Here is a 20,225-nt window from a genome sequence, read left to right on the forward strand (position 1 = left end):
TAAAAGTTAAAAATGTATAATAGTGAATGTTTAATAAGAATAGTAAATGTATAATAAGAATAATAGCACCTTGATAACCATTAACACTTAAGTGTTCAGCAAGATAAAATTAAAAAAGAAGAAGAAGAAGAAGTTGTTTTTAAGATTCCTCACAAGTCTACAATTGAATAGCATTCATCCCTCTCCCTCCAAGTAACATTCACCTTTTCGAGATCATTTTGTGAAAGAGGATTGTGATATGAAAATAATATCTAGATTATGAAAATAATCTCTATAAAAGATCGATGAAATTTGATACAAAATACATTAGTATTATTAGACTATAAATTAAGATGATTATTTACATTTTAATAATAAAATATTATACAAAGATTATTTTCATAATCTACAAGGTGGTTATTTATATTCTAATAATAAAAGATTTATAAAGATTATTTTCATAGAGTCTAAAGATTATTTCCATAATCTATTAGATTGCACATAAGCACAAACCTTATCTCTCCCTCTAATCCTCGATCACTCATCTTTTTAAACTAAATTTGCATACTCTGGATAAATTCTAATGATTTTATCTTCGAGTTTAATGGACTACTAAATCTTTTTTCACAGTGTCAGGCACAAAAGAGTAGATTTGTGTTTTTTTCTTCAGCTTAAATCAAATAGATGTTGCTAATCATCTTAAAAAACATCTCCTTCTTTCTCTTCAAGTAAACAAGCCAAATATATACTTTAATTTGCAGGAAAACACGTGTTCCATTTTTTTATTTATAAACAATTCAATTAAAAAAAGTCGTCACATGTGCATTGATTAACCATCCCCCACCTGTGGGCTGCGCCACCATTCAAACAGTCGCATTTGCTGCCAACACTTCGATATGAGATCACCATTCAAGGTCCGAAGTACTTATTCTAACATTTGTTCCACCGGATTCGAATCGAGACACGATCAATCTGACGATGCATCGAATAGACTATTCTTCTTTTAACATTTAACAAACTCAAGCATCTGTTAAAGAATAGTGTTTAATGTTTCATCATCTTCGGCAGTAAAAAATAATAATAATTCCGATGGTTGTTAAGAAATTGTAGCATGTCCAACAACTCTTTCGAACGTGTGGACAGAAAAGAAAAGAAAAGGAAAAACAATTCCTTTAGTGCGTGTGTGTGACAAATGACTAGTTACCAGTTGCTTTCCTTCCTCTGCTGCTATCAAATAAAATTCGTTTGGACACGTGACTGCCACGTCCATATAAGCTTCCCACTTCCACGGATCGCCCCAACATAATAAAAGCGATATTGCCACTGTCTGTCGTTCTATTTTATTTTATTTTATTTTTTTTTAAAAAAAATTAATTCATTGTTGAATAAATAAATTAATTGGTTTTAGTTAAGCTGTAAACCGGGCATAATCAATACTCCACTAAGCAGAGGGCCAGAGGCTTGGAATATGCGTTATCTATGGTCGGTATGCGGGAAGACCTTCGTCGCCTCCGCACTTTTGGTCTCTGCGGCTGCCCGCTTGCTGTTTATAGCCAGCGCATTTTTAATACACTGCGTGATCAGCCTGCGTCCAACGCCTTCCACAAGCGCCAACGGTTGCCCTCCTCCGTTCTGCCATCGTTCTTTTTTGCCCTAATCCCTTCTTGCCCTCTTCCTCCTCCACCTCCTCGCTGCCTCCTTCCTTTCCCGCTGTGATCGAAGCCGTCTCGGTGTTCTAGACAGCGATCGATCGAGCGAGCGAGCGAGCGATTGAGAGTTGCGACGATGCCGGTTTCCTCGGAGGAGGTTATGAACTACCGCGGAGGTTCCGTCCTTGGGAAGAAGACCATCCTCAAGAGCGACCACTTCCCCGGATGCCAGAACAGGAGCTTGAAACCCCAGATAGATGGAGCCCCAAATTATCGCCAGGTTGGTTGCGTCATCTTTGCTCTTGCTCCTCTCTATTCTTGACGGCATCCCCTTCACGTCGGCTTCGCTCTTTCTTCTCTGATTGCCTGGCCTGCAGGTGTGTCTACAATTGACCGCCTCGCTTCGCTCTTTTTCATGTTTATCTCTTCATCTGCATCCAAATCATGATGCCTAAAGCAGCGATAGAGTCATGAGAGGTTGGCGGTAGAGCCCCAAGGGATTGTCATGGGCGGTTAACTGTCTGGCTGACTCGTGTTCATCATTCGCAACAAAGATGGCTATACTTAACTTTTTTGTTTACGTTAGAAAAATCAAGCTCTTTGTTCATAATTATATCCGCAATATTAAATTTGTCAAGATTGGTGGCGTACCTTGATGTTTAATCAGGAGGCCGTCTATGCTGTTTTGTGCTCCGTATATGCTGTTTTCTTGAATTCCAATTTCCTCTTCCACTCTCTTTTGACGATTTGAACATGTTTTCCCTACATAATTATAAACATGTTTGTGTTGACAATCACAACAACTTGCAGGTTATTATGAGTTCATATTTATTCCTTCTTTTGTCCAAATGCTCTAACCTTGTTAGCTAAATAAGGCGGTAACAATTAAAATTGCATTAGTTTGTTGACTGAGGAACTTGTTCAACGTTAGACAACGCGAAGACAGACTGATATCTTGCCACTTTTCACGTTTACTTTTTTTTTTCTCATATAACCGCTATCGACAAAAATAAGAATCTTCAAATAATAATTTCAGACTTCTTGTTAGTAGTACCCAACTTGACATTAAGGCGGAGATTGCAGATTACTATCATGCCCGTGTTAACTCATTAAGTTTTATCATGTTTCAAATGTGAGCAATTGGCTATAATGGTTAATAAACATCGACCACTGTTTTGTGCAACATAAATGTTCCTATTAATATGTCCACAAAGAAACTAGTACAATGTTTTAACTTCTTGTTGGAGAATCAACTAGATTAGGAAAATAAATAACTTTGGTTCCAAGCTTCAAAGACATCAAGTTTATGGAAATTATACATATGGCTAACCAATTTCCTTCTATTGTAGTAATTTGAATCGAAATAAATATTAATTTACTTGGCTAATTAGAGGATATCTCAATTAGATGGTGCTATATAATCTTCCAAATATCTTCCATGGTTACAAAGAGTTTAAAAAGAGAGACTTTTCTATCTATATCGTGTTTCTAGTCTAGCTTTAGATATGTTGAATGCTGACAATCAATGTCTATGCATGCAACGATGTAGTGCTTCTCTATGTACAAACTTTTTTTTGTTGAATGCCTAATTGTACTAAAGGAGTTTGTTACTAAATCTCTCACATGGTCCAATATCTTCTGCATCATTATGCTATTCAGATTCTGCACATGTATGCCTTTTCTGGTACTCTTTTATTCTGATCAAGTGATTGTTACTTTTTTAGGCTGGTTCGTTGCATGTGCATGGAGTTGCAATACCTACAATAGATGGGATACGGAATGTGCTCGATCATATTGGGGCAAGAAAGCAAACTAAGCAAAGAAGAGTACTTTGGCACAACCTCCGAGAAGAGCCTGTAAGATCACCTGATTATTTAAGTGAATAAGGGTGAAATATGAAGAGAATTTACTGTAAAATTTTCTCAATGTAGGTCTCATTTTCTTAATGATCTTCTCTTGTTTAACCAGGTGATCTACATCAATAACCGTCCCTTTGTTCTACGAGATGTTGAGAACCCTTTCTCCAATCTTGAGTACACGGTTTGTAATTAAAAATGCATTGTGAAATGAACTTTGATATTTAGATCAATCTTTTTTTGTCGTTACTATATAATAACAATTATAGCAAGTTTTCTTGGGGGACCTTCGTCGGTTTATAAGATGCTTTTTGATTATAATGGAGCTATAACTTTGAACATGAATTATAATTATCTGATGAATCCTCTGCACTGATCTTCTAGCAACGTTTCTTCTGAAATGTTGTCATACTATTTCCAACCACCTGAGCATGGTATATACCCTGATAGAACCATTGTTTGTTTGATGACATGCTCCTCTCCCTTCTTCTTTTGCTCTAATTTTGTACAAATTAGAGATTGATTGCTCTAATTTTGTACAAATTAGAGGTCTTTTTAGAAACTGGAAACCAACCAAGAAAAGCGAACTTAATTTATGTTGCCTATTTTTTGGAAGTACTAACAAAGAAGATAATTGCTAAACAAAGTGCTATTCTGGATGAGATCTTGATTTTCTAAATATATCAGTGAAGTTCAGTTTCCTGTTTGTATTGTCTTCAAATCAGTTTTCATGAAATTCCAGGGAATCAATAGAGTGAGACTTGAGCAGATGGAATTTCGGCTCAAAGAAGACATTTTGGTCGAAGCTGCTAGGTATGCACTTAAATATGCAACCTTCAATTGCCTTGTGACAGTGATTATACGGTGATTATATGAGTTTTTTTTTTCTTGTTGGATATATGATAAACAGGTATGGGAATAAGATCCTTGTAACTGATGAACTTCCAGATGGCCAGATGGTGGACCAATGGGAGCCAGTGATGCCTAACTCTATTAAAACACCTCTGGAGGTACCGAATTTGATATTTGACATGGGGTCATACATGATCCAATACTTAATGTTTTAAATTTCTTAGATGCTTAATATTCTTTTAGGTTTATGAGGAGCTACAGAAAGAAGGATATCTTGTTGATTATGAGCGTATTCCTATTACGGATGAAAAGTCCCCCAAAGAAGGAGATTTTGATGATTTGGTCAGTTACTATTTCTGCAAATTGGAAGTTACCAACTTCTCATTCATGTCATTACTTATTCTCACTGTGGGCATATTCTACTGCTGCTATTGCATGGATTATTCATGATCAAGCTTTATTTACCAAGCACAATGTGGTAATGAAATTTATATTTTTACAAATCAAGGTTTAAAATCTTGCTCCAAGCCTAGGTTTTGGTCCCTGACCAAAACGAGACAGTTTCATGCTGTTTTTGATAGTTGGTGTTAATCGTTCTAAGGAGGAGGAGGAGGAGGATTTAGTCCATATTCAGAATAAACTATGATGTCTGTTTGATACTATTTTCTATTTCTTTGCTCAATAAAAGTCACTGAGTATCCTACCTTTTGCCTAGAGGAGGAGAAAAAGCCTTCGACTGTCAGGGTTCTGCCCAACATCAACATGGATGTGGAATTAGGTTGAGATTTTAATCCATGTTCAGAATCTAGTGTTATGTATCTTTGATCAACTACCATTTTCTATTTTCTTGGCTCAATAAAAGCCACTTATTATCCTACCTTTTGCCTTGAGATACCTTGACATGCTTTAGTCCCAAATCAGCATGGTCGTGGAATTAGGTTGAGATTTTAATCCATGTTCGGAACCTACTATGATGCCTCTATGATCAGCTACCATTTTCTATTTTTTTTTGGCTCAATAAAGGCCACTGATAAAATTACCTTTTGCCTAGAGATATCCTGTCATTGGTAAAACTTAAAATATTTTGACACGCTTAGCTTGGGTATCTACACCTGTAAACTTGTAAAATTGATTATCTATTCTGTGGTTTTTCTGAAGCTTCACCTACACAACCCTACTGAGGTATAATGCACCCATATGCAGTGTTTCTGAATCTTTCAATGGGGATTATTTCAATAATAAAACATCACTAGCCTATTCTGTCACCATCAGTTTCTTCTGAACTTCAACATCCAAATTTAGTACTCTGTCGTCTTTTGATTAATGGCGATTCCATCAGACACTAGAACCAGGTGTTGTTCGATATTATCACCTAATTAATTATAATCAGTCCTGGCATTTTGTTGGATGTATGCTCAGCTTAGGTTGTAGATGAGTAGATGCAGCAGATTTTGAATTTTCTCTAGATTAGGAAGGATTACATGGTTACGCTTAACTTTCTTGTTGCATACCTTGGAATTCACCTCTTGTATGTATATATGAAACCATGATTGTCTAAGCTTGCAAATGCTGCAGTTAGTAATTAATATTATCTAATAAGGCTGACAGATTTACTTTGGTTTTATTTAGGCTTGTCCTTTACATAGACTATGCATATATGTAGCTATTAAATTTTGAGTAAATCGTACAATTACTTTATGTACATATTATAAAGCATAAGCTACTTAGTTAGTGGAGGTGTTATTTGTTGCTTCTCAAGTATGACAAATCTTGAGTATCGTTCAATTGGAAATAGGATGGTATGGTATTTAGGCTAAAGAAAATCCCACTAAGGATTCTGTAACTCTTACTATAGCTAGCATGCAGTAACTTGAAATTAAAGTGTAAGCTTTAAATATCTATATCCTGCATAATTGAATGTTACATTTATATTCCCTTATGTTTGTTAGGCAATATGTTTGAGGACCTGGTGGTAATAATGTGCACAAGGACTATATTTGTAGAGAGGGCTACCTAGGGTATGATTCTGCTTAGGTCATCCTCCATCTCTGTCTTCTTCCCAGAATGGGAGATTTGCTGCTTCTGACGTCTCCCAAATGCATTGTTGCTAATGTCTTCCTCCGTGTGGGAGATCTTCAGCTGTTGTCTTGCTCTCAGAAGCAGAGTTGCTGCTTCTAGATTGTAAGGAGGGGATCAGGGATTGCGTAACAGGCTTCCATAGTCATTAGTTTTATGTCTGAACAGTCTCTCTCTGCTGAATCTTCCTTCTTGGAGTCAGATCTCTCTGTCGATCTTCCTCATACAGCTGAGTTCTGGCTGCTCGTAGCTCTTCTTCATGAAGTGCAGTTTCAACCTCTTTTGTCTCTCTTAATCCTTTTAAATAAAGAAATATTTTCAGTTCTTGAGTCAAAACATATACTTCTACATGTTTCTCTTTACTTCGTTATGATATTTGGCATTCTATTTGTGTCCCTGCGAATTTGGATTTCAAATAATTTGTATCAATGATTATTCTAGAATGAAATGTTTTTAATGAAAAAATATTTTAATTTCAATTTCATTTTGGAATTGAAAAATTCCTCTAGACTCTAGTACTTTTCATTCTTTTCATAACAGTCAATAAGTTATGATATCAAAATTGTGAAAATAAATCATATCAGTTTGGATTTGGAATGTACATATCAAATTCCACCGTGATGCAGGTACATAGTATGTCTCAAGTCAGTTTAGATACACAAATAGTTTTCAACTGTCAGATGGGGCGAGGACGAACAACGACTGGTATGGTGATAGCCACTTTGGTATATCTTAACCGAATTGGATCATCAGGTGAACTTTTTTGTTGCTTTTTGAAATAACTTAATCCACTTGATTGTAACGCAATTGTAATGACCTTCATCATATTTTAATCTTGATAATTGAGAAGCTTTCCTAAAGGCTGAAGTCTCTCCATGTTGTTATTGATGTCCTTCCTTTTTTATCTAGTATGAACTAGTGCTTCTAACCTCTGCATAGTTTTTTCTCTTTACTAGTTAATTTTGAATATTTATGCTACTCAAGAATTTGATCCTTTGTTTGTTCAACTCAAGTTTTTATGCTTGTGTAATAACTGATTTTCAACAATAGGTATTTCACGGTCTACTTCTATTGGAAAAATCTTTGCTTCTGGTTCTGATGTCACTGACCATGGCCAGAGCTCTGAAGATGCAAAAAGAGGTGAATATGCTGTAATTAGAAGTCTAATTCGTGTTCTAGAGGTAAATTGCACCTTTCTTTAGTTGGTCTATTTATGTGATTTGTCCTCTCACCCAATCAATCTTATGAGATGGCTGTCTTCAATGCTTTAGGGTGGTGCAGAAGCCAAGAAACAAGTGGATAAAGTCATTGACATGTGTGATTCTATGCAGGTATAACTTGATTAATAATTGAAGATTGTTTATCTTGTTCATATAGATTTAGGTGCTTTACTTTTGTTCTGGGTTCGAACTTGGTGTTATTGAGTCAGGAATTATCATGTAATTGATTGATTGACTTTTTCAACAGAACCTAAGAGAAGCAATTGCTACCTATGGGAATAAAATTTTTCGTCAGCCAGATGAAATGAAGCGGGAGGCATTACTTTCTTTTTTTGTTGAGTATTTGGAGCGCTACTACTTTCTCATCTGCTTTGCTGTTTTCATCCACACACAGAGAGCTTCTGTTCATTCCATTTCATCTGATCAAATGAATTTTTCTGAGTGGATGAAAGCTAGGCCTGAACTCTATAGTATACTTCGCAGGTTATCTATCAGAGATAAATTGACAGATTCATTACTTAAAACTTCCTGATCATTATTTACATTCTTGGAAATTATAATCTAAATAATCTTTAAGAACTTAATCATTTTAATTTTAAACAATCCATGTATTTGCTAAAATTTGCAAGTATTAACGTTATATACATGTTTCATGTTAATGTAAACAAGATCTGCATTTGCTATTGAGTTCAAATTAAGTCTCCTGTCAGCTCAATTTAGATTTGATCTTCACATGTTCTACGACATCATGTAACCATTTCTTCATACATCATTTTTTGCATCAAGAATCTTTTTCATTCTTATCTTCTTTAATTCTTCAAGTAAAACATAATTATAGCATTGATTCAACTGCTTCACACTTCCATATTACTAAAAAGTTAGTTGGGAAGTGGGATGAGTGAGATTAAGGACTAAATTGATGTTACCGCATTTGAGTTATACTGCCAAGATTTATGCTTATTCAATCTATTACGTAATGACATTACATCAGGCAGTAATGAAGCACAACATATGCACATGTGGTTGAGTGAGCTTCTTTCTAAAACCAGAAGTTTGATCAATATTTCTGATTAATTTGTACCAAGAAGGTCATCCAGCATTCTATTCATAAGTCATGATGGTTAGTAGGTTTATTTTAATTTTTTTAATATACTTATCTTTATTACAAAATGCAAGTTCTATCCAACATTTTCACAGTAAATTTTCTACAACCTTTTGACCACAGAATGATAATGCCTTAACAAGAATATATGGAACCTGTGACAGTGTATAACAACCTATGATAATTTATATGCTCCCTATGTTTTTCCATCCAATTCTTTGCTTGTAGTATATTATACTATCTTTTGATATTGTCAGGAGCAAGTTAGAAGCTTTGAAATACCCATCAACTTTATCCTCTAATGGTTTTCATGTCATCTTGCATTATGCAAAGCTATTGAATTCTTGAACTTGCCTAACCATGTTGACTTGTTAATGTGGGAATGAGTTATTTCAAATCTTTTTACATATTGGCTATTCTGATATGGTTACTTTCATTGCAGATTGCTAAGGAGAGATCCAATGGGTGCCCTTGGATACTCAACTTCGAGGCCTTCTTTGACTAACATTGCTGTATCTACTGATGGTTGTCCTTATGAAATTGGTGTGGTTGCTGCAATGAGGAATGGAGAAGTTCTGGGAAGTCAAACAGTCTTGAAAAGTGACCACTGCCCAGGATGTCAGAATCTTAGTTTGCATGAAAGAGTGGATGGTGCACCTAATTTTCGTCAAGTTCCTGGGTTTCCAGTTTATGGTGTCGCGAACCCAACGGTTGATGGTATTCGAGCTGTGATTCAGCAAATTAGAAGTAAAGGTGGATACTCTGTTTTCTGGCACAATATGAGAGAAGAACCTGTTATATATATAAATGGGAAACCCTTTGTGTTGCGTGAGGTGGAAAGGCCATACAAAAACATGCTTGAATACACGGTAATTTATTGTTCTATATATGCTACTTACAAAAACATGCTTGAATACAGGGTAATTTGTTGCTCCATATATGCTGCAATTTCACACTCCAAAGTTATCTGTCTTTGTTGTATAGAATGGAAATGTTTATGGATATGAATCTAACCTAAGATATACTATAAATGTCTGATTGGACCATAAATTCAGCAGGTGTTTCCCTATTCTTTTAAAAGAAGTGCAAGCATTATCCCTATACCAATTTTATATTTAGTTTTTCCTATAATTCCAATCTCTGACATATTTCTCCAGTCTTTTCTTCATACCATTTTGTTTTTTATAAATAAAATTGCTGATGCTGATCACTAGTCCTGACAAAAAAGGATAAAGGTTGTGTTAAGCCTAGACGATGAAATCTACTACAATTTTTATATTTGGCTTTTCCTATAATACCAATTTATAATCTATTTCTCGAGCTTTGGATGGAAAAGTTTGAGGGTACGTTAAACCTAGACTGACAACCTTAAAATTGTCTAAACCTATAAATATATTTGAATATTAATAGTGATATAGCTGGAACTTAAAGAAGGATAAGATTCATGTAGCTAACCTTGAATAATTGAGACACTTGATGATCATAATGATTTTATTTCTAGGCATTTTTTCCCTTTTCATCTTACCTACCATTGCATTTTGTTTCAGTTGAGGAATTGCTTCTAGGTAGTTGAATAGACTAGTGGATCTTACATCGCCTCCTCCTTCACCTTCGTTACTCTTATTCCACAACTACCCTGACTTATTTGTCCTTTGGAATTTGTTTAATTAAATCAGACTCTATATGCTAATATTTAATTGATTCTAGTTTATTTGATTATCATCATCAAATGGTGAGTATTGACCTTAATCTTGTAACATTTGCATTATAAATATATAACTTAACTAGATTGGGAGGATTGCAGAACCTCAACCTCAGTTATCTGTAATATTGGTGGACACAATATAATCAGAGTATTGCCACTTATATTCATCTCGACAATGTCATCTATCCAACATTCACAAATAGTCTGAACTTATTTTGGGCTCAACTTAAAATGTTCAAGGTTTTGTGACCTGAAATCATGGACTCTCCTCAATTCAAACACGAAAAGGATAATTTTTTTTACCATAAGTACCTAAAGTGTTGTCTTGTCAGGGAATTGATTGTGAGAGAGTTGAGAGTATGGAAGCTCGATTAAAGGAGGATATTCTTCGGGAGGCAGAATGTTTTGGAGGTACAATAATGGTAATTCATGAGACAGATGATGGACAAATATTTGATGCGTGGGAACATATAGATGCTGAATCTATTCAAACTCCATTAGAGGTCTTCAAATGTCTAGAATTTGAAGGTCCAATTCAATATGCACGTGTTCCTATTACTGATGGTAAAGCTCCTAAAAGTTCAGATTTTGACAGAATAGCATCAAATATTGCTTCAGCCCCCAAGGACACTTCTTTTGTGTTCAATTGCCAGGTATGCTTTGCCTGTAATTGCTTGGATTTTCGTGAGCAATCAAATCCTAATGGTGTTATTTTGCATAATTAATAACCGTGTTTCCAACAGATGGGCCGTGGCCGGACAACTACAGGCACTGTGATTGCATGTCTTGTCAAGCTTTGGATTGATCATGGAAAACCTATGAAGATGCAGAGGGATGACAGTTGCAATGAACAACTGGATGCTGATTGCTCTAGTGGTGAAGAAACCATTGGTGAAAATGGTTCGCCAATTTCAACTTTTCTAAAATCTATGGATGGAAGTGAACCACACCACAATTTTGGCATTGATAACATCCTTCTACTAAGGAAAATAACAAGACTCTTTGACAATGGGATTGAATGTAGGGAAGTTTTGGATGCTATCATCGACAGATGTTCAGCTTTACAGAACATACGTCAAGCAGTTCTTCAATACAGAAAGGTAATCAATCAACAGCATGTGGAGCCAAGAGTAAAGAGGGTTGCTTTAAATCGAAGTGCTGAGTATTTGGAACGGTACTTCAAATTAATTGCTTTCTCAGCATATCTTGGAAGTGAAGCTTTTGATGGTTTTTGTGGGCAAGGAATAACTAAAACTTTGTTCAAAACATGGTTGCACAAGAGGCCTGAGATCCAAACCATGAAATGGAGCATAAGATTACGTCCTGGACGATTTCTCACTACCCCTGTAAAAGATTTCATCTACTAGTTAAATTAGATAATGCATGATTCTTGTGCTCATGGATCTTGAGTTGATTAAAATTTGCTTCTCATTTGAATCCAGGAAGAACCAAAAGCACTGTTTGGGTCTATGCATGGTGATGTAGTGATGGATGCGATAGTCAAGTCACGCAATGGGTCTGTGTTGGTCAAAGGTTCCATACTGAAAATGTATTTTTTCCCTGGACAGAAAACCTCAAGTTGGAAGCAGTTTAAGGGCACACCTAACGTATATAAGGTATGCTAATTGCTGAATTTGTTAAATTGAGCAATTAATTTCTTTTACACTGGTATAAACTGTTCCTATTTTAGCTATTGGGGGTTAACTGTAATTGTTCTTTGGAAATATATGTTAGATTTTTCCAAGGAATGTTTGTTGAGGTGTTCTATAAATTCAATATCATAAAATTATGACAATTCCTCATTTATAAGTCATCGAGCTACTTCAAACATTTTTAGATTGCAACTTGTTCCAATTAACTGCCATTAGTTGTTACCTTAGTATGAGTGGGTTAGGCTGAATCGCTGAACTTGTCTTGGAATCCATTCTTTTCATCCTTGTAAGATTGCCTGTTACTTTGCTCTCATGCATTTTGTAAAGGTTATGAACATGCAGTAGGATATTTTACTCCTCTTGACTCATGTCATGGAGATGGAGAAGCAACTTATGGGCTGCAGCTGCACTCTAAGCTCTTGAATTCGACCTATCAACCTCTCTAATTTTCTTTCTCACACCATTTATTTCTGCGATATGGGGCCTGCCAATGGTCTGAATTAACAGTTATGGTCAATTTGGTTCATAATAAACACCATTGTCAAGACCAATATGGTTCTGACCTGCAAGCATAATGAGCCCTTTGTTTACGTGAGTGTCAGGCTTAGTGGATTGAAGAGCTCTAATTAAAGAATAGTTATTTGTAACACTACCCAGTCTCCATTTGTTCTGTTCAATGTTTTTTCATATTTGATGATCAAACTTCAGGGAACACAGAGGAACAAGGTGGCTGAACTTTGAAGGTTTTAACCATATCCATTTTCTAATTTTTGTTCGACGAGCACTCTATGCTTACTCTATCAAAAAATTTTACAAAAGAACTGATCTGATTGAGTTGGTTCTAGAATTTCTTTAGACTCCCAAAACTAATTGCGTCTCTCTACATTTATGGATGAAAGGCTGGTGAATGGTAGAATATTCTTACCCATATTTTTAATACTAATTGATCTTTGAACTTTATATCTTCTTCTGCAAAAAAGGTGAAATCCGTCACCCCAACGGCCCCACACGGTCGGCCCCACGACCATCTGTGAGGAGGTAAATTGAGAAGCTGCAGTTGGCCACGACGGAGGAGGGTATTGCTCGGCTTCACCGAGATTCGAACCCTTGTCCTCTTCTACAACTCTACAACTTTATATCTTCTGTTCCATATGCATATCTCCCTATGATGTTGAGCAATTAGAGAGAACCATGGTTTTGAGTTTCGTTCATCAGCTGATACTGGGCAAGAGGAACAGTTCTGTGGAGAATTTAGCTATCAAAACCTTGGTGAGAGGTTGCAATGGATGTTGAAGCTCCGACAACAAATTAACTCACTGAGGAGCCTAGAGGAAGCTTTTGGCAGACAACTGATCCAATGAACTAGCTGAACCCTATATGAGATAAAGAGGAAGTTTTTTTTTTCTCTGGTACTAGAGCTTCTTCCTTTCTGATCATTGTCAACTGATACCATCTCATACTAACAGATGATATGATGGCCAGCATGGAACCATACTATTCTGCCAACCAACCCAAATGGATATTGATATAGGTATCTGAAACCTTGGATAAATGTCCACAACGAACTCCCTAAAATCCTGCAACAATGGTAATATATATGATTTAGGATCCAGCATTTATCAGAAGCCTGGCTCTGGATTTGAAGCATTAGTCTGAAAAATGCCTCATTAGACATAAGTAGTTTAGTATGCTATCATAATTTCATAAGTTTTCTTAAACTATGTCTATGACAATTGTTTGCACCTCGTTCAGAATCACCTCTTAACTAACAGTTGTGCATGTATGACAATTACTTAGGACATGTCTAAATGGGCATAGTATATTGGTGTAATTTGTTGCTTGAATCTCTCTCTATATATTTTCTACTTCAACATTTCTATGCAATCTTTCAGGTTGACGCTTATCCTGTGTACAGTATGGCAACTCCGACAGTTGATGGTGCGAGAGAAGTTCTGTCTTACTTAGGTGCTAAAGATCTTTCTGCAACAACTCGTTCCCAAAAGGTCATCATTATAGATCTGAGAGAGGAAGCTGTTGTATATATCAATGGTTCACCTTTTGTTCTTAGAGAACTCGATCGCCCTGTTGATACACTAAAACATGTCGGAATTTCTGGTTCATTGGTTAGTGCAATTATGGCTCTAGTGCTTATGCTGTCATGCACCATGTCTGCATTGAAATTATGTTTCTCATGCAGGTCGAACACATGGAGGCAAGGATGAAAGAAGATATATTTACTGAGGTGAAACAATCTGGTGGTCAGATGCTTCTTCATCGAGAAGACTATAACCCAGCTTCAAAAAGGACAAGTGTGATTGGTTATTGGGAAAACATCTCATTAGAATATGTTAAGACCCCTGCAGAAGTGTTTGCAGCACTGGTAGATGAAGGCTACAGAATTGAATATAAAAGGATCCCTCTTACAAGTGAAAGAGAAGCATTAGCTGTGGATGTTGATGCAATGCAATATTGTAAAGACGAGTGTGTATTAAGTGATATGTGGTTTGATAGTGAAATTTTATTTTTTCTTTTGGTTATCTGCTGACTAGTTGGAGTTCATCTCTGCAGATTTGCTAGATATTACCTTTTCATTTCACATACTGGATATGGAGGGGTTTCATATGCAATGGCTATCACATGTCTCGGGCTTAGTGCTGACAAGAAATTTGCTACAGAACAGACAGTTGAGACACATTTTGTATCAACATCACCCATTGGGACCTTGCATTTTCAGCCATATGGAGTAGATGCATTAAAACTGGGTGACTATCGTGACATTCTAAGCCTTACTAGAGTTTTGGTCCAGGGACCACAAAGCAAGCATGAAGTTGACAATATCATCAATAGGTATCTGTCTAAACTCTTGGCAATTTCCAAAATGTGTTTTTTTGGCAACTTGACATTGGAGAACTCAGTGTTAAAAGATTCTGAACACTTTTTCCTGAGCTTCTCAAGATTCATGAGGTTCTTCATGCTTTCATTGGTTGCTATGAGCTCTGTGTAGACTTCAAAGTTTGAGTGCCTTTTGTGTGACTACTACTTTGGTTTTTAAAGTTGGCAAAGGATGATACAAACATCTTTTGTTCAACTTAGCACAAGTACTAAATTATTTGGCTACAAAAATTTTCCAAATAGTTGAGCTAGAGGAGATGGGAGCAGATGAGCGTTCTGAGTAGCTATGGCTACTGGGCCACATGAATGTTGTGTAAAGGATGATCTTCTAGATAATCATGGACTGAGTAACCGACATCCTTGGCATCATGGTTTTGAAAGTCTTAACTTGAGCTACATAAGCAAATTTTGAAGGTTACCTCGTAGCTACTGCCTTTGATATATGCACCCTATATGTGAAATTAATAAACTTTATTTGCTTTCTTAAACTAATTTAAGCTAAACTAAAATAACTTAAAACCTTAGGCTATTTTATTAGTAGTTTGTGATTTGTGTGTTAAATTAATAGTTTTTGCAAATAATAAATGCTTTGGATATTAATATAAAACTTTATTTTAATGTTGATTGTATATACCTTTGTATAATGCTCTCGCATATTGTATGTGTGCTATGCAGTGGATCAAATCCATAGTGCCTTCATATGATATATTAAATCATGTTTGACATGCTCAATCTTCCATAAAAGGTACATTTGGGCTTGTCTTATCTATCAATATGAACTCCATTGTTCCACGATCAACCTCCTCCACTTTCATGAGAATCTCTAGATAATAATTGAGTGGTTAAGTTCTACCTATTGTGGGGATCATATGGTGGTACGGATGTGGTAGATGCACTCAACATCATGTAAATTATGTGGGCATGGAGGTGCCTCCCAAGATTTGAGTTAGGTTCTAACTTTGGATGAATTGTGTAAAGAACCATAATTATGAGGAGCTTGTTGAAATGGTTTTACATAACTATATCATTTGAGATGATTGAGAGGATGTCTCAGAGATTAATAGTAATTGCCTAGAAATTGAATCTTTTACATGCATGGTCATATTAGCCAATACAAGAAATAGATTGCACTGCAAGATGAATAAATGTTGTGATCAAATTTTTGGTGCGCACTGAAACATCTGATGGAAAATTGCAAAATGGATGTGATAATTTGGTTGCCTTTTTAGGAAGTGACTAAGTGACCATATAATTGGCAAATCTGTGGCATCAGTGGGGTGAAGGGTAAATGACCAGTTGCTCCACCTATTCCAGCGTATATAAAATATGGGTGTTCCTGTCTTTTTTAATTTTTTTGCATAGCTATTTTCTTATGTGTTACTTTGGCTTTGTGTTAGGTGTGCTGGTGCTGGGCATTTACGAGATGACATATTGCATTATAAGAGAGAACTTGATGAGTGTCCGAGTGATGATGATGAGCATAGATCCTACCTCATGGATATGGGGATTAAAGCTTTGAGGTTAGTCTTTTTCCCTAAAAATATCTTGTTTGTTTTTGGTGTCAATATTTTCTGTTTAGTCAGTATACCTTCACATATCAAATGGACAACTCTGCCTAGACTAGGACATGAATTGGAATGTGAAATGTGGTAATTATGTAGATGAGATATATCACTTGATTCTCAACAGATGACATTTCTCAGAATCAAGCCTGTTCTCATTGTTTTCCTGAAGTGACAATGGCCTCAGGATATATGAGATTAAACTTCCATATAAAATTAAAGATACATATTACTTTAACTAGACATTTTGCAGCTGTTAATGAGTTGATTGTTACTGGTTAATTGAGATATGACTTTTGATGCGATTTTAGTACTTATCTGAAGCCTTTTATTTGAAGTTAAGATAGAATTTGTTCGCTAAATCTTCTCTATTATACTAAAGTAGATAACTTACAAGAAATCTGGTTCTAGTTACTAGTTTATGTTGATGATGATTGATAATTGGACCATTATTGACGACATATGGTATGCTTCCTTGTACATTGATTTCACTTAAAATCATGTGGCATTCTCTTGCCTTTTCATAAAGCCAACCAACTTCCTTTGGCATAAGCACTTGTCTTTTCCAAATTGGATGATTTGACAAGTTTTCTGCCTCCGCACATGCATACACATGGACATTGTGCATCAACACAATGTAGCATCACAGTACAATGAGATGATGTTACATAGACTTAAAAGTTTATATTGATGACAAAATATCAAAACAAAATTAATACAACAATTCTAAACTTCTGTTTCGGACATTGTAGCTTGGACGGCTAATGTCTTGGCTTGACGTTTCTGATAATTTGCCTATAATCTGGTCCTCTGGCGTGTTAAAATCGTACTTTCATACTACAACCACTATTTGTGGAGAACTCTAGAACTTGTCTAAGCAATGATTTTCTCATTCATTGCTTTCATTTTGTATGCGGACAGTATCCAATGTTGCATTCATTTCGAATTATTCATTACTTTCCCAGCTAAAATTACTTCCAGGTTTTACTTGACAGTTCCTTTAACTGATATTTAGGCCTAAACTCATTGCCCTGGCAACAGCTTAACTTTTTCATAGTCCTAAATAATGGCCTACTGCAGCAAAATAAGTAAACTTACAATATGGTAGGAATTGCTTTCAATGAAATACACCATGATTAAGATAGCAGCCTTGGTTACCAACCTAAATGTTTGTTTGACAACTCGGAGTTTATCTCCTCCATGTCCTCACCTTGACTGTTCTTGCAAATTGCTCCCAGTTACCTTCTTCACGTTGTCTCGTTGACCCTTCTTGCAAGTCGGGATTCCTTCGTGCTTATATCCACCAAATAGTGAGTTCCCTAAAGCATTGATTAGTATCCTAATTTGTTAGGTTGGCTATCACAACTCATTTGACTCCGAATTTTCAATATCCCAATTTACGTCACATGGTTAGTTGTGGGCTAATAGAGGAGGAACTTTATAAGCTTTGACGAATTAACTACTATTAACTTATCTAAAGCATATTGGGCTGCTTGGGTTTGACAAGTTAATAGGTTTAGGCCAATTCTCTCATTTAAGTGAGTCATCACAATTGATATTAGATATAATCTAATTCAATGCATGCTAAAGCACTAGAAAGGATTGCATGTACCAATGGACCAGATGATTAGTGAGAATTATGGGCTATAAGTTGAGTGTTTAGGTTTGTCAAGATTTAAGTGGGGGAGATTGTAGCACCCCCAATTTAGTCCCACATGATGGGTTGTGGATTGATAGAGGAGCTTTATTAGAGGACTTAACTATTGTTATGTGGCTTAAGCATTTTAAACCTGTGGTTGAGTTTGACAAGATTGGTTAGCTCTCTCATCTAAATGAGCCCCATCAACTATCAGTGAAATGAAAATTTGCAACAAACCTGTACCATCAACTATCAGTGAAATGAAAAACTGCTGAAAGCCTTGCACCATCAACTATTAGTGAAATTAAAAACTGATGCAATGACCTCTCAAATGTCCAAACTACTTGAAATCTGAAACTGATGCAATGACCTCTCAAATGTCCAAACTACTTCAAGTGACCAAACTGCTCAATTTTTGGAATGAAGAGCTTGTTTCATTGCAGTTCTTCTTGGAATTTTTAGGCTTGAACTTATGTTCCATATCCTTGTTTTTTTATTGTGGATAGTTGGCCTTGAGTGTTTTTGTATCTCCACTCGAACCTAGAGGGAGTTCAACAATCACACTTCTCTCAGGTTAGGTTGCCAGTTAAAGTTTCTCCCTTATTGCTGGAAGCACTGGTCTCTAATTCACTTGTCACAACATTGTCTCCGCGAGGAACTCATTAATTCATGCTGTCAGCAATTCTTAATAAAGCAAGGCCATCTGTACAAGATGCATCTTGATGTTAGGGATGATTATTTTTGGAGTCATCTACTGAAGTGAATGGTTGGTTAAACTAGTTTTTCAACTGGAGATTTGGAGTCGTATCCTTAATAACTGGAGGGAAAAAAACTTATTGCAAATCTGTAAGAATGAAGAGAACATAAAAGTTTGTTCCCTTAAACGAATTAGGTTAATAAATAACACCATGACTCTAAGAAATTGTAGTTGGGCAAGAATAAGATGTGAAATGAAAGTTTCTAAAAAGCAATGTGGTTTTATGGTCAGAGAGAGACAATAGAAAAACCTTTTAGAAAAAGAACTGGCTCAGGATTTTAATTGACTTTGAAAAAATTCTAAGAAAACTTCTAGACAGTTATTATGATGGATTCGGCATTTCAGCATCAGTAGTGATACCTTTCATCACGTGGATAAAAAATGTCTAAATTTTCTTTACATGTGTTCCCAATATTTATTACTTAATCTTTGGATGTCATTTGATAGATCAGATGGTTGACTTTTAATTGCCCTTTTAATCATTGATATTTTGTTGTTTAGGGAAGTGTAGCATGAGTTGGGAAATGGATATGTTTCTACACTGGCTATATTGTACAATTTTTCCAACAAATAATTAATAATCTTCTAGAATGACTGTTGTCTTGACGCTTTGTTTCTTTCTTCTTCCAGGCGATATTTTTTTCTGATTACTTTCAGGTCTTATCTTTACTGCACTTCTCCAACTGAAGTAAGCTTTTCGACATGGATGGAGATGAGACCTGAGCTCAGACATCTTTGTGACAACCTGAGACTGGAGTAGTACTGTCCAAAGGAAGTTCAATGTAAAGCACCTTTAGTCATTTAATCAATAACCAAGAAAGTTGAGAAGGATAAAAGAAAGAGGGGGATCCATGTAAAGCATTAGATTAGTAAAATCTTCCGTTTCTAAAGCTTTGAGTGTACAGTTATCCTGTAAAATGCAGCTTGATCTAGGGTTTCCTTGTGTTCTGCTCATTGCTAATAAAAAAACATGAAAGCCATTTCCACCTAGCTTATCTGCATATGCTGATGGTTGGTTTCTCAGTATTTGGAGTTTCTTGGGTTGTTAATTAAATCCAGGAATTGTTTGTGTTTTTTCGGTTTCTCGTAGTAAAAACTTGTAAGAGCATTAGTTTTTTTTTTTCCATTTCTCAAGCTATTACCTTATTTTCTTTTTCTTTTTCTTCTTCTTTTTTTTTGGAAATGCTAGTTGTTCATATGATGGAGGTCCAATACTGAATTACAGAACGTGTAGACAGCTACAAAACAGCTTAATGTAAAGTGCCCCAAACAGTTCGAGGGTGG

At 35.8% G+C, this 20,225-nt stretch overlaps 1 protein-coding gene across 1 annotated transcript; it reads left to right on the forward strand.

Moving 5' to 3' along the window:
• Positions 1-1,472: 1,472 nt before the first annotated feature.
• LOC141839205 (uncharacterized) lies at positions 1,473-19,922 on the forward strand. The gene is made up of 19 exons (XM_074726899.1): positions 1,473-1,908; positions 3,353-3,484; positions 3,597-3,668; positions 4,227-4,297; positions 4,395-4,494; positions 4,580-4,678; positions 7,039-7,165; positions 7,463-7,593; positions 7,684-7,743; positions 7,880-8,115; positions 9,177-9,603; positions 10,772-11,092; positions 11,183-11,785; positions 11,882-12,055; positions 13,984-14,214; positions 14,289-14,572; positions 14,660-14,938; positions 16,381-16,503; positions 19,572-19,922. The coding sequence occupies exons 1-19, from the start codon at positions 1,765-1,767 to the stop codon at positions 19,699-19,701; spliced, it is 3,744 nt and encodes a 1,247-aa protein (XP_074583000.1). The 5' UTR covers positions 1,473-1,764; the 3' UTR covers positions 19,702-19,922.
• Positions 19,923-20,225: the final 303 nt, after the last annotated feature.

This window comes from Curcuma longa, chromosome 11 (assembly GCF_044706935.1).
Source record: "Curcuma longa cultivar G26 ecotype Majalengka, Jawa Barat chromosome 11, ITB_CL_G26_1.1, whole genome shotgun sequence".
Taxonomy (NCBI): Eukaryota; Viridiplantae; Streptophyta; class Magnoliopsida; order Zingiberales; family Zingiberaceae; genus Curcuma; species Curcuma longa.